Here is a 13,907-nt window from a genome sequence, read left to right as displayed (position 1 = left end):
CTCTGTCAAGGAGTGAATACCCAACAGACAGTCTTAGGAGATCTTCTGCTTTAGGCACATATAAGTGTGGGATTAAAAATAAAAGAAAATGAAGCCAAGAATGTACAAAGATAAACTTGGCAATCCAAGGTGAAATGAATAAGTAAATGCTTGAATGTCAGTTATTAAAATAAATGCTTGTGTTCCTTTCAACAGCAGCATTTAGTTAAATTATAAAAGTAACATTGTAGAAAGTACATAAATACAGGAGTGAAATTTTGCTTAGTGGGTGCAAACCCAGGTTTTTAGGAGGATTTCAAAATGTTTTCATTGTCTACCACTTGACAAAAAAGAAAAAAAGAAAAAAAAAAGAGGGTGCACTTGCACACCTCCTGTTTCTGAGTTTATGAGAAAGTAATACATTTCTCTTATATATATATATATATATATATATACATACATCATCATTGTTTAACGTCTGCTTTCCATGCTAGCATGGGTTATGTAAAATATAAACATGTAAAAGTAATTTGTAAATTTCCCTTCTGTGAACTTTCAAAAAATATTTTATTTACATGACATATACGAGTCACTTTTGTCTCAATGAGAATTTTTGAAAACAGACGGAAAAGACTGTGAGGTTAAAGTTCTGGAACTACTAACTGACCACATTAAGAATAGTTCAAATCTTAACACTTCAATTTTGATTGCGCCCCTACAAAAAGACGGACTGCTCTGTCATCATCATTTTGTGTTCTCAGAAGTGTCAAACCTAACAGCTCCTTTTCAGACCTTATGATCCTACATTACCATGAAGGCTTTACATTTCATATTTTGAATCTTTATTGATAAGATCTAGATAGGAGAGCTTGTGAAATTTCACACCAGTTGGCTGATGTTTCAAAAAGTCAAATAATGACACTAGCTCATACTTGCTCACAGTTGAGTGGTTAGTTATAGAAGGTCCCACATCTAGCTGTAAAAACAATTGCACAGTCAAATCAGCTCACTCGTATACCAAACAAACTAATAATAGTAACAAAATCCCAAAAAAAACTACACTTAGCTGTAAAAAAAAACAGAAAAAGGAGACACTGAATAGTGTAGTCTTGAAAAAAAGTAGGGTTAGACAGTCACAACTGGAAAGTCTTGGTCAGAGGGTAGCTTGTACAGAGCTGAGCTTGGAACCAACAACAATAACTTACTTGTGTAGCTATGTTTATAAAGCAGTAAAAACAAAAAAAAAAAAAAGAAACATAAACAAAAATAGCTTGTTGGGTATTTACCCGGTCCATTAAGGGCATTTTCAGCTAGAACCAAAGCTGACAGCACATCGAGTCTTCGTTCACTGTATTTCTTGTCTTGGGTGATTCTTTTCTGCAATAAAATAACCACAGAGGCTTAGATGAATTAAAGAGATAAATGGGGGGTGTGGACTGAAGGGTTAAAATATTTATACTACTAGTCATCTCAAAGAACATGTGTTCAAATTCCAGCTGTGTACATAAGATATTGGGACTGCATACTCATATAGATCTTGATTAAACACCCTGCATTTGTCAAGTTGTGTATTTGAAAAACACATGTAACTTAATATTACATCAGATCAAACAGATATCTGACTTAGAAAGTAGCTTGTCTGGGAATATTACCTCAAGTGACTGGTATCTTCACCTGGAGGAGATTTACCTTTTAATGATTTACTGCTATGAAACAGACAATTACAAGCAATTAAATGCTTTTAAATTTCATCACATTATTTACTACAAAATCTATCGGTTTGATATAAAAAAAAATAAAATAAATGTAGATTTTGTTGTAAATAATGTGATGAAATTTAAAATCATTTAGGGCTTGTAATGGCCTGTTTCATAGAAGTAAATTATTGAGAGGTAATGTAGCACTGTATTGGTTTGAATTGTAGAGGTATATGGCTTAGTGATTAGGGTGTTGGACTTGTGATTGTAAGATTGTGGTTTCAATTCCTGGAACAGAGAATGTATTGTGTTCTTGAGCAAAACACTCCGTTTCTCATTGCTCCAGTCTACTTGGCTGATAAAAATGAGTAATTCTATGATGGATTGGTGTCCTTTTCAGGGAAGAATATATATGCCAGGGAAACCAGAAAACTGGCCCTAGGCTCCTTATGGAGTGATGCGGACTAACCATTGGTTTAATATTAAAGAGGGGTCTATACATTAGAATGAAGCCAAATGTAATTTATATACATAAACCAACTAGTCACCACATTTAGTTTTCTTTTAGTTAGGTGGGAAGGCAGTACAAATGGCCCTTTAATGGGCCTCCAAAGTCGTTTGGATGGGTGGGAGGAAAGTATCCTCAAACTGGATACCTGGACCAAAAAACTGCTGACTTACGCGTGCTGTGTTTATAGCAGATAGAGCCAGGTAACTGAGATGTTGGATTATCTGGTTGATTGATTCTGAAACCAACATTGTCCGGCGGTGGAATGTGAATTCTATGGCCTGAAACAAAAAAAAAACACAAAGAAAAAAAAATGAGTATATGACAAGACGACGACGACTACTACTATTACTAATGTTTCTACCACCACCACCACATGGTTCCGGGTTCATTCCCACTGCGTGGCACATTGGGCAAGTGTCTTCTACTATAGCCTCGGGCTGACCAAAGCCATGTGAGTGGATTTGGTAGACGGAAACTGAAAGAAGCCCGTCGTATATATGTATATGTATATATATGTATGTGTGTGTGTGTGTGTGCATGTGTCTGTATTTGTCCTCCCAACATCGCTTGACAACCGATACTGGTGTGTTTACGTCCCTGTAACTTAGCGGTTCAGCAAAAGAGACCGATAGAATAAGTACTAGGCTTACAAAGAATAAGTCATGGGGTTGATTTGTTCGACTAAAGGTGGTGCTCCAGCATGGCCGCAGTCAAATGACTGAAACAAGTAAAAGAGTAATGGCAGAGAGAGAGAGAGAGAGAGAGGGGTAGATAGACAAACAAATAAACAGATGAAGAGAGAGAGAGAGAGAGAGAGAAGGACTGTTACAGAAGAGGGAAACAGAAAACAAAAAGAATAATCACTTACTTTGAGTAGCTCAAGCAGTTTACAGAGGGCAATCACTGCAGTTTTGGTCATAGCTTTCTGCAGTAGCAAGTGTAGATTCATCACAGTACGTACCATGTGGCTGATGTTGTATGCATAAAGGATACCCTGCAATGGTAGTGGTGATAGAGTAGATAGATAGATGGTAGATAGCTAGATGACATATAGATGGACAGATAGTACACAGAAGATAGAAATATAGATAGACAGACAGATCGATTGATCAATAGGCAGATGGCAGACGATAGATAGATAGGTAGATAGATATATATAGAGAGAGAGTAGATGCTAGATAGACAGATAGATAAATAGTAGATGGTTGATAAATAGATAGATTGATAGAGAGAGAGAGAGAGAGAGAGAGAGAGAGAAATAGTAGATGGTTGATAGATAGATAGATAGATAGAGAGAGATAGAGAGGGAAATAGATAGATAGAGAGAGAGAGTAGATGCTAGATAGACAGATAGATAAATAGTAGATGGTTGATAAATAGATAGATAGATAGAGAGAGAGAGAGAGAGAGAGAGAGAGAGAGAGAGAGAGAGAGAGAGAGAGAGAGAGAGAGAGAGTAGATGCTAGATAGACAGATAGATAAATAGTAGATGGTTGATAAATAGATAGATAGATAGATAGATAGATAGAGAGAGAGAGAGAGAGAGAGAGAGAGAGAGAGAAATAGTAGATGGTTGATAGATAGATAGATAGACAGGTAGTAGAAGATTCATAGGCAGACAGAGATAGGTGGGGAAGCTTGGGAATGGTTTGAGACTGAATGGAGAAGAAGGAGGGAAAGAAGGAGTAAAAAGGGTGAGAAAGAAAATATATGGAAGAGAGGAAGGAGAAAAAGATGGAAGAGTGAGAAAGACATCAGTAAGGAAAGGGACGGAGGGGATGCGGAGAGATATGTTGAGGAAGACATAATGGAAGGGAAACAAGGCCATCTTAGCAGCATTGTAGGCCCCAGGGCAAATCAATGCACAAGGTGCTATATTAGCAATTATTCTTTGACAAGAAGCCATAACATACATAGATTAGAACAGGGCTTCTAGACCTGAGGGGTTGATGGACAGCTGCTAAGTGTGTGTTGGAGAGGGAGAGAAAGAGAGAGGGGGAGAGAGAGAGAGAGAGAGAGAGAGTGAGAGAGAGCGAGAGAGAGAAATAATGCATGTGTGGTGAAGAGATAGAGAGATAGATAGAAACCATGTGATTGCGGTTGAGAAGAAAAGTTCTTATCACACGACCACACATAGTTAAAATTAGTGAGAAAAAGAGAAAACTTCTTCCTAGCATTAATAGTTTCTGAAACACTAGAGGGCTCATTCATAAATTTATCAAGCAAACAAATATGGTAAAACAGTGGTACCTAATATTTTGGAGGCTGAACATTTTGAATGCAGGTGAAGATAGGGCTATAATAGTAGCAAGGTACAATTAATTATACTCTATTTTACCACTGAACACATTAACACTACAAGGTGCAATGGCTTACCTGAATAAACAGATTACACCTATTGTTGAGTTCTTGCATGACTGAAGAACCTCGAGACAGGCTAGATTCCATGTTTACCATCCATATACCAATCTGTGAGAAATAACTCTGGATATCTCTGAAACAGAGAAAAAAAAAAAAAAAAAGAAGACATGAGAGATATACACCCTAATGAAAGGGAGAGCGGGTAGTAATAACAATAGTTCCAAGTGAACCTTGATACAGCAGATCTGTAATTGACCCTTTTACTGTGGAAATCAGATATGAGGGGGTGCTGAAAAGTTCCTGGTTTTACAAGTATTGCAAAAGGCCTGGTTGAAGGCCCAACCTTCTGAGTTCTTTTATAGGGCAATAATTGTGTAAATCTGGCGTGCAAGAGAGACGATTGCGCTGGTATGGACATGTGGTGAGAATGGAGGAGGATAGCTGCGTGAAAAAGTGCCACACCCTAACAGTTGAGGGAACCCGTGGAAGAGGTAGGCCCAGGAAGACCTGGGCTGAGGTGGTGAGGCAAGACCTTCGTACATTGGGCCTCACCGAGGCAATGACTACGGACCGAGACCTTTGGAAATGGGCTGTGCGTGAGAAGACCCGGCAAGCCAAGTAAGATCGTTGCCAGTGCCCCTGGACTGGTTCTTGTGCGGGTGGCACATGAGATGCACCATTTTGAGCGTGGCCGTTGCCAGTACCGCCTGACTGGCTCCTGTAGGATTTTCGAGCGAGATCGTTGCCAGTGCCCCTGGACTGGCTTGTGCGGGTGGCACATAAAAGACACCATTTCGAGCGTGGCCGTTTTCGTGCGGGTGACACGTAAAAGCACCCACTACACTCTCTGAGTGGTTGGCGTTAGGAAGGGCATCCAGCTGTAGAAACTCTGCCAAATCAGACTGGAGCCTGGTGTTGCCATCCGGTTTCACCAGTCCTCAGTCAAATCGTCCAACCCATGCTAGCATGGAAAGCGGACGTTAAACGATGATGATGATGATGATGAGAGGGGAATATGTTGAATAAAATCATAATTAACTGCTCCTCTTGTATTTTCTTTTACCCAAAGCCAGGAACTTTTCAGCACCCCACTGTATATTCACTGAAAATTCATAAATTTTAACTGCAGAAAGCAGTTACCAGTTCATCTTTTGTGGACGGAATGTTATGTTTGAAACTATTTTCTGGTGAGTTCCTTTCGAGTGTTGGGCCTCATGGAGGCAAGCAGCTAAGTTCCATTCAAGCATTGGGCCCCATGAGGACAAAGTGGCCAAGTTCCTTTTGAGTGATGGGCCTCACAGTGGCAATGACCAAGACTCTTGGCATTATGTCGTGCTTGAGAAGAAGACCCATCAAGCAGAGCAAAATCACAGTCATGGCAGATACTGGTGTCATGTAAAAACACCCATTACACTCTCAGAGTGGTTGGCGTTAGGAAGGGCATCCAATCATAGAAAACCATGCCAAATCAGACTGGAGCCTGGCACAGCCTTCCAGTATGCCAGCCCAGTCAAACCGTCCAACCCATGCCAGCATGGACAATGGATATTAAATGATGATGATGATGATGATGATGATGATGTGTTAAGCTTACTGAGGCAATGTAACTTGCAGAAAATACCAATTCTATTTTTTGGGGGTAGATATTTATCATCATTACTGGAATAACCATGAAATTAAATTTAAAAATTAAAGGGTTAAAGGCATTCCAACCATGACCATCCCAACATTTAGGAAGGTATTTAGGAGTATATTATCCATTGTGCTCTTCCCTATTTAAGACAGTAGGGTGTTATTTAAGAGAAATTTTGGCTGCTTTTTCTAGTAGGTTACATGACCTCATATAGAGGTTCCGGGGTCAAGTATGTCTGAGCAGTGTAAGACAAGAAGCAACCCCAGTTACTTTGGTTACCAGAACATAACTGCTATAGTCACCTTTGGACACCAAACTGTATGGAGAGAAGTATGACCTTGGCTATCCACAGATGACCACTGCAACTGCCTCCAATCACCATTGTGTAATGAAAAGTAACCCCTGGTTACAAGAACATAACCCCTGTTTCAACTGTCATCCCATTATGTGGAGGACAGACAACTCCAATCTTTCTGTTCCTTCCTTCCTCTCTCGCTACGCAGCTGGGTATAAAAGATGGTGATGACACCAATGAAGATAATGATGGTGATATTAATGATGGGGTATTGTAACAGTTTGTTACAAGTTATGGAGTTTATGTTATGCTTTCATCATCATCATCATAATCATCGTTGTTGTCGTCATCATCAACACTATTAGCATCATTATAATCACCACCACCACCACCCTCATTACACTGACTACCATCATCCCCCATCATCACTACCACTATCATTGTTACCACCAACACCACCGCTATTGTAATTACCAACGCCCTCATCACTAAGATCACTGCCGCCGCCACCGATACTGCCACCACCAGCACCACCACTACCACCACTGCAACAAACTACCATCACTAACCTTCAGTGTCCCTTACCATTGACATTCAACTCAGAAATCTAATGCCTGTATCAACACTGATGCCCCTCAACCCAGACAAGTTACAAATTTAGAAAAAGAAAACTCCCAAATTCAAATCCTACTTGCAGCTATGAATATACAAAGGAGAAAGACATTTAATGATGACAATCAGAGATCAAACTCATTACCTGCATCTCACATTTTTCTGCAGTCAAGAGAATAATCTTAATGAATTAAACATAACAGCTTAAGAGAAGTAAAAATTGTTTGCCAACATAACATGGCAGTCCTAAACCAGGACTGCCATGTCATGTTGGCAAACAATCTTTACTACAAAGTACTGTTACTGAATATTTCTCGTTGTGAGATTTAAAAATAGTAATTTTATAATTTATAGAACAGTGACTAGTTGTCATTTTGAAAACTATATATTTCAAACAGGAATTTGGCAGTGCCACCTCTAGCCAAACAATTATTCTGTGCTGACGAAGGGAAATAACCCGGAAATCACAATACACAGATATTGTTTTGAGCTGAGTGGGGGTGCTAGATTCCCTTGTTCGAAAATATAAGGACACAGACTGTATCGTATAGCCAGCTGGAGACGATGTCTCCTGGGGCAAAATTACAGCAACATTCGTCCTAAACCAGGACTGCCATGTTATGTTGGCAAACAATCTTTACTACAAAGTAGCGTTGCTGAATATCTCTCGTTGTGAGATTTAAAAATAGCAATTTTATAGCTTAACAGAAGGTTGATGACAATAGTTAAGCAGAATATTAAACATAACAGTTAAATGAATTTTTAAATACAACAGATAAATAAAATGGTTAATGGAATAATTAAACGGAATATTAATTACAAAATGGTTATATACAATATAACAAACAATATGTTAATTAAACACTATAACATCTCCTTAACCCATTAAAATTTTAACTGGACACGTCCAGCCCAAACATTCTACCTGTTTTAAGTTCAAACCAGCCAGATTCAGCCTCTCACATTCTAAACATAAACAACCACATCATTGAAATCTTAAAGCTACAAGATAACACATTATCAATTTAAAACTATGTGAATAAATGAGCATTACATTTGACAGAATAATTTGAATGCTAAAGGGTAAAGGTGGACATACTTCATAGAAATAAATAACTTTGGTTAAGGCTATCTCAACAGATTTTCTATAGAAATTATAGCCAGCATTGATTTTGTTATGATGTTTCATATCTGAGTATGCCTAATGTAAACAACGATAAGATTGAAGATGAAAAATGAGTAATGAGTGTATATGGCATATTTCAGGAATTTTTGCTTCATTATCATAACAAAATCAATGCTAGCTATAATTTCTATTGAAAATCTGCAGAGATAACTTTAACACATGATTTAATAGCACTGCTAACACAGTAGAACATAGCATTTACTTATAAAAGAGTTTAATATTCTTTGTTGTATATTATGGTTGCATAATGAAACATGGTGTCCCTACAGGTCATAAATAACTTTGGTTTGTAAACTTGAATGTAGTTATGTAATTCTGAAGTTAAGCCTCTTTTTAACCAAGACATTACTGTGCTTTTACTTCAGTCTATGTTGTTACAGAGTAATTACTATTGTTCTCTAATTCATGGTTGATTGGTTTGTGTGAGGAAACAATAAATCAAGGAATAAACCAAAATACATTTGTACAAAGAATCCATGTTAAGAAGTGAATTTATAGAACTACCCAACCCACAATATAATGGAAAAATGAAGAAGTGTAATTTATAACAAAGAACACTACAGCTGGGTGAGTGAACTTGCCTTTGATAGTCAGAGTAATCTAGGACTTGTAGGTTATTCTGATTGGACCTAGGTAACAGTGCCACAACTAGGGTAATTTCATAATTAATATTTCATTTGACTATTTTCTGTGCTTGATGTCCGAGCATATTCTATCCTCACTTCGCTATCAACGTCTCTACCAAATTTCTCAAACCTCGTTTTTAATGCTCTCATTATTATTATTATTATTATTATTATTATTATTATTATTATTATTATTTATTGTTGATTATCAAAACCATTCAGACTGGTAATCTTTTCAGCTTGTTTTGATGCTGTTCTGAATGAGTTTGCTTTACAATCACATGGTCCCGGGTCCAGTCCCACTGCGTGGCACCTTGGACAAGTGTCTTCTACTATAGCTCCAGGCTGACCAAAGCTTTGTGAGGGGGATCTGGCAGAGGGAAACTGAAAGAATTTCACTGTATATGTATCATCATCATCATCATCATCGTTTAACGTCCGCTTTCCATGCTAGCATGGGTTGGACGATTTGACTGAGAACTGGCAAGCCAGAAGGGTGTACTAGGCTCCAATCTGATCTGGCAAGGTTTCTATAGCTGGATGCCCTTCCTAAAGCCAACCACTCCGAGAGTGTAGTCATTGTGTTTTATATACCACCGGCACAGGAGCCAATCGGGGAGCACTGGGTGTGTGTGTGTGTGTGTGTGTGTGTGTGTGTGTGTGTGTGTGTGTGTGTGTGCCCCCCCAGGCTTTAACACTGTGCGACAGTTTTGAGGTGGTTATCACTGTCATTCATTTCCAATATTATGCAAAATAAAAAATATGTCTGGCCATGGGTAAGCATTACCTTGCTTGTAAAACAGGTGAAAGTTGGCAAGAGGAAAGACATCTGGCCAAAGAAAATCTGCCTCAGTTAAAAAAATAGCTCCTTCTGATCCATGCAAGCATGGAAAAATGGACGTCAAAATAATGATGATGATGACTGGAAAGTTTGTTATAGATGGCCATGTTTTTGCTCTTTGAAAAACCTATCAAATGTATGAGGCATTTTAAGTTGTTGGAATATTATTGGATCCTTCAAGAATGGTTTGTAGCCGTCACAAACATGCATGCATATGTCTGTGTATAGCACTTATATATGAAGTACTACTTCCATATATATAATATATATAGAACACTATTAAAAGTACTGGAGATTTGCATGAAAAAAGACAAGTGAATTCAATACCAACCAAAGGACATATTCAAACATGATACCTGATGATAAATAGAATCCAAAATATTAAGAGAATATTGTTTGAAAAAGAAAATCAGAAAAAAGACGAGACTAAAAGTTTGTAAACTGTTGCTATAAAATATATGATAGTTTGAAAGAACTAACTATTGAACTGTTAAGTGGTGGCTGCAAGTGTCAAAGCAGTGAAGCAATTGGGTAGAGTTGTTTAGATGGTGATGATTTAGCATGGCCAAGTGGACATTCAATCTATTCTGGTGACAGTACATTTTGGCACTAGAGGTAAACACACCACGTGTGTGTGAACAGAAATATACATATATAAAGAAAGAGAGAGAGGGGGAGAGGGAGATAGCTAGAGAGAGAGAAAGAGTAAGAGGGAGGGAGAGAATTATGAATTATTAATTAAATATGATTGTCAATAAACGCTTTTCCTCTCTTCCTCTAGAGAGAGAGAGAGAGAGAGAGAGAGAGAATTATGAATTATTAATCAAATATGATTGTCATAAACACTTTTCTTCTCATATATATATATATATATATATATATATATATATATATATATATATATATATATATAGAGAGAGAGAGAGAGAGAGAGAGAGAGAGAGAGAGAGAGAGAGAAAGAGGAAGAGAGAGAGAAAGAGCCAGAGAATTATGAATTATCAATTAAATATGACTGTTATAAACACTTTTCTTCTCTTCATATACAGAAAGAGAGAGAGAGAGGGACAGAGAGATGGAGGAAGAGAGAGAGGAGAGGAAGGGAGAGAGGGAGGAAGAAAGAGAGAGAGAGAAAGAAAGAGAAAGAGTAAACAAGAGAAAAATGAAAATGTCTGATAAGTCAGCACAGAATCAGCAGCACCAGATAGGTGATGTCAATATGGCTGTGCCAAAACATCTCATACCCAGGTGTCAATAGACAGAGTGAGAAAGCTAGAGTGAGAAAGCTAGAGTGAGATTAAAACCCACAACATTTATATCAACGTTTCTAAGCCACCATTAAGATCCTCATTAATTCCATGCAACTTTGTTAATTGTGTAACAAAAGTTTGAGGAGTTGGACAAAAAATAATAACATGCAGACGGGAGAAAGAGAGAAATGAACAGTGAGATATGGAGTATAAAGATATACCATTGATATAATTGATAAGTAGGGAGACAATTATGTATTAAAGGGGTATAGAGAGGTAGACAATTAAACAGAATAGATGAATAATTTGCATACATATGGCGGTGCCCCAACATGGCCACAACCCATGAGCTGAAACTAGATAAAATGAAAAAAAAAAAAAAAAAAAAGGCACAGGCATGGCTGTGTGGCAAGAAGGTTGCTTCCCAACCACATGGTTCTTGGTTCAGCCCCAAAGTTTTGTGAGTGGATCTGGTAGATGGAAACTGAAAAAGCTTGTCATATATGTGTGTGTGTGTGTGTGTGTCTCCCACCACCACATGACAATTAGTGTTGGTGTGTTTACATCCCCATAAGTTTGTAGTTTGGCAAAAGAGTCTGATACAATAAGTACTGGGCTTAAAAAGAAAATAAATACTATACATGGAAACATTGCTTTATAATCCTGCTATTACTAGGTTTTAAGTAACTGGATATACTAAGCTATAACATATAAATACACACATATACATACACAAGACATCATAATAAAGAATAGAGAATTATACATCTTCAAAATTTAGTCATTAAGATATTTTTTCATAAAATTCCAATCTGACATGTATTGCTGTTGGATAAATGTCCTAGTGTCCTCTGATGTAGCAGTTATGTACATTTAGTTCATTCATTTGCAGTATGTATACATCCAAGGTAGATATTCCTATGCTGCTTTCTTCAAGGTGTTACCCATACAGCTGCACCCACCCATATGGGTAATATCCTGAAGAAAGTTGCATAAGAATATCTACCTTGGATGAATATATACTGCAAATGAATGAACTAACTGCACATAACTGCTTCATCAGAGGATACTAGGACAGTTATCCAACAGAAATATGTCGGATTGGAATTTAATGTAAAAATATCTTAATGACTAAATTTTGAAGATGTGGTCCCATGTGGTCTAGGGACCACATGACTTTCACCCAGGCGACCTGGATTTGATTCCTGGCATGGGAACATTAATTTCAAGGAGGTGCTCCAACATGGCCACAGTCAAATGACTGAAACAAGTAAAAGAGTAAAAGAATGTATAATTCTGCATTCTTCATGATGATTCTTGATTCGTTACTCTGTATGCTGCATGAAATCCAATGAAATGAACTCAGGATTTACCTATCGAGTGAAGTACAGTTTAATTGTCTTTCTTAAACAATTCTGAATGTTCCCTGCCATTCGAAGCGGTTAGCCAGAACTGAATTGTATCAGAGTGCTCATAGGGTACCTGCCTGAATTTCAAGTCCCTTTCCTTTATGATATCTCTCTCTCACACATACACACACAGAGTATTCCTAAAATCAATAAAAGGACCAAGATGTTTTGCTGTCTCCCTAATTTCAGTTGTAATTAATGGTCAAAATGTATTTGGAAAACATCTCAGTTTATGTAATTAGCACTGACTGATGATGTTTCAGTCTTTACCCATTAATGTGAAAAAAGATGGATTTTCTGTCTACAATTCAATAATGAGAAAAATAAAGTAACAACAAGAAAGTCATAAAAGGATGATTGCATAGTGGTTTGGACATATGAAAAGTTAATAACATATGAACCGTATTCCAAATTGAAATAAATACTCTGGAATGTATATAATTTTCAGACTATTCTGTTTTGAGGGATACCATACAGTAATGGGTTGCTAGAGAGTGTTTATTGAAGTGTGTATTTATCAACAAGAAAGACAGACAGTTAAAGTATGGAAAGACAAAGTGAGCAAAAATTGTGTACTGACCTCTTCCTATGGTAAGATAAAAAGAAATAAAAAAACACAAATAGAATCAAAATAGAATTACATGGAACTTTGCAATGGTTTTGGTGTGACAAAAAAATGAAATGTTTCAATTGATTCAATGTTTTCTTTTTCCTTGAACTAAAAATGGTCACTTTCATTACATGACCTAAGAGTGATGATCTTCATTCAGTTTCTTTAGATGAAAGCTTACATTTGATTCTTCTTCAACTTATTTGATATATATGTTTGTATCATATTAAATACAAGAAATAGAAACATGTCTGATTTCACTCAAGCAGAATTTATTCTACAAAGCAATTAAGGATATGAAGACAGGGAAGCCCCCCACCCCTGCCCTGCCCATCAGGAATCACCGCTGAAATGCTTAAAATATATGGTAATGTGGGTTATGGTCTAGTCACTAGTATTGTAAATTAGGTGGTTCATGAAGGAGTCATATCCAATGACTGGTGTAGCAGCACCATAGTCAACTGCTACAAAGGTAAAGGCGATGCCTTAGAAATAATTACAGAGGTATCAAATTGTTGGATCAGGTGATGAAAGTAACAGAGAGGGTTATAGCCTGACTAATTAGTCTGATTCCTTATCTGGTGGTCAATGTGGAAACTAGGGATAGATGAGTGGTTGGTGAGAGCTGTACAAGCTATGTACAGGGACGCTGTCAGTAAGGTGAGAGTTGGCAACAAGTACAGCGAAGGTACAAGTAGGGGTTCTCTAAGGATCAATCCTCAGCTTCATCTAGTTCATCATAGTCCTCCAGGCAATAAGAGAAGAATTGAAGGCAGGCTACTCCTGGGAGCTCCTCTATGCTGATGACCTTGTTCTTATCACTGAACCACTACCAGAACTAGAAAAGAAGTTCCAGATATGGAAGCGTGGTCTAGAATCGAAGGGCCTTAGAGTCAACCT

The 13,907-nt window shown here is 37.5% G+C and overlaps 1 protein-coding gene across 2 annotated transcripts in view; it reads right to left on the bottom strand.

Annotated features, from left to right (window-relative positions):
- Positions 1 to 13,907, bottom strand: part of LOC106871553 (WASH complex subunit 4-like) — a 68,072-nt gene that overhangs the window by 26,589 nt on the left and 27,576 nt on the right. For both annotated transcript variants that reach the window (XM_089351424.1, XM_089351423.1), the window contains exons 12-15: positions 4,564 to 4,681; positions 3,056 to 3,181; positions 2,358 to 2,465; positions 1,266 to 1,356 (exon numbers count right to left, since the gene is read on the bottom strand). In XM_089351424.1, the coding sequence (XP_089207550.1) occupies positions 1,266 to 1,356; positions 2,358 to 2,465; positions 3,056 to 3,181; positions 4,564 to 4,681 (443 nt within the window). The remainder of the gene's footprint in view (positions 1 to 1,265; positions 1,357 to 2,357; positions 2,466 to 3,055; positions 3,182 to 4,563; positions 4,682 to 13,907) is intronic.

The sequence above is a fragment of the Octopus bimaculoides genome, chromosome 4 (assembly GCF_046866305.1).
Source record: "Octopus bimaculoides isolate indiv1 chromosome 4, ASM4686630v1, whole genome shotgun sequence".
Classification (NCBI taxonomy): Eukaryota; Metazoa; Mollusca; class Cephalopoda; order Octopoda; family Octopodidae; genus Octopus; species Octopus bimaculoides.
Note: the sequence above shows the minus strand (reverse complement) of the source record. Positions and strands in the feature narration are given on the sequence as shown.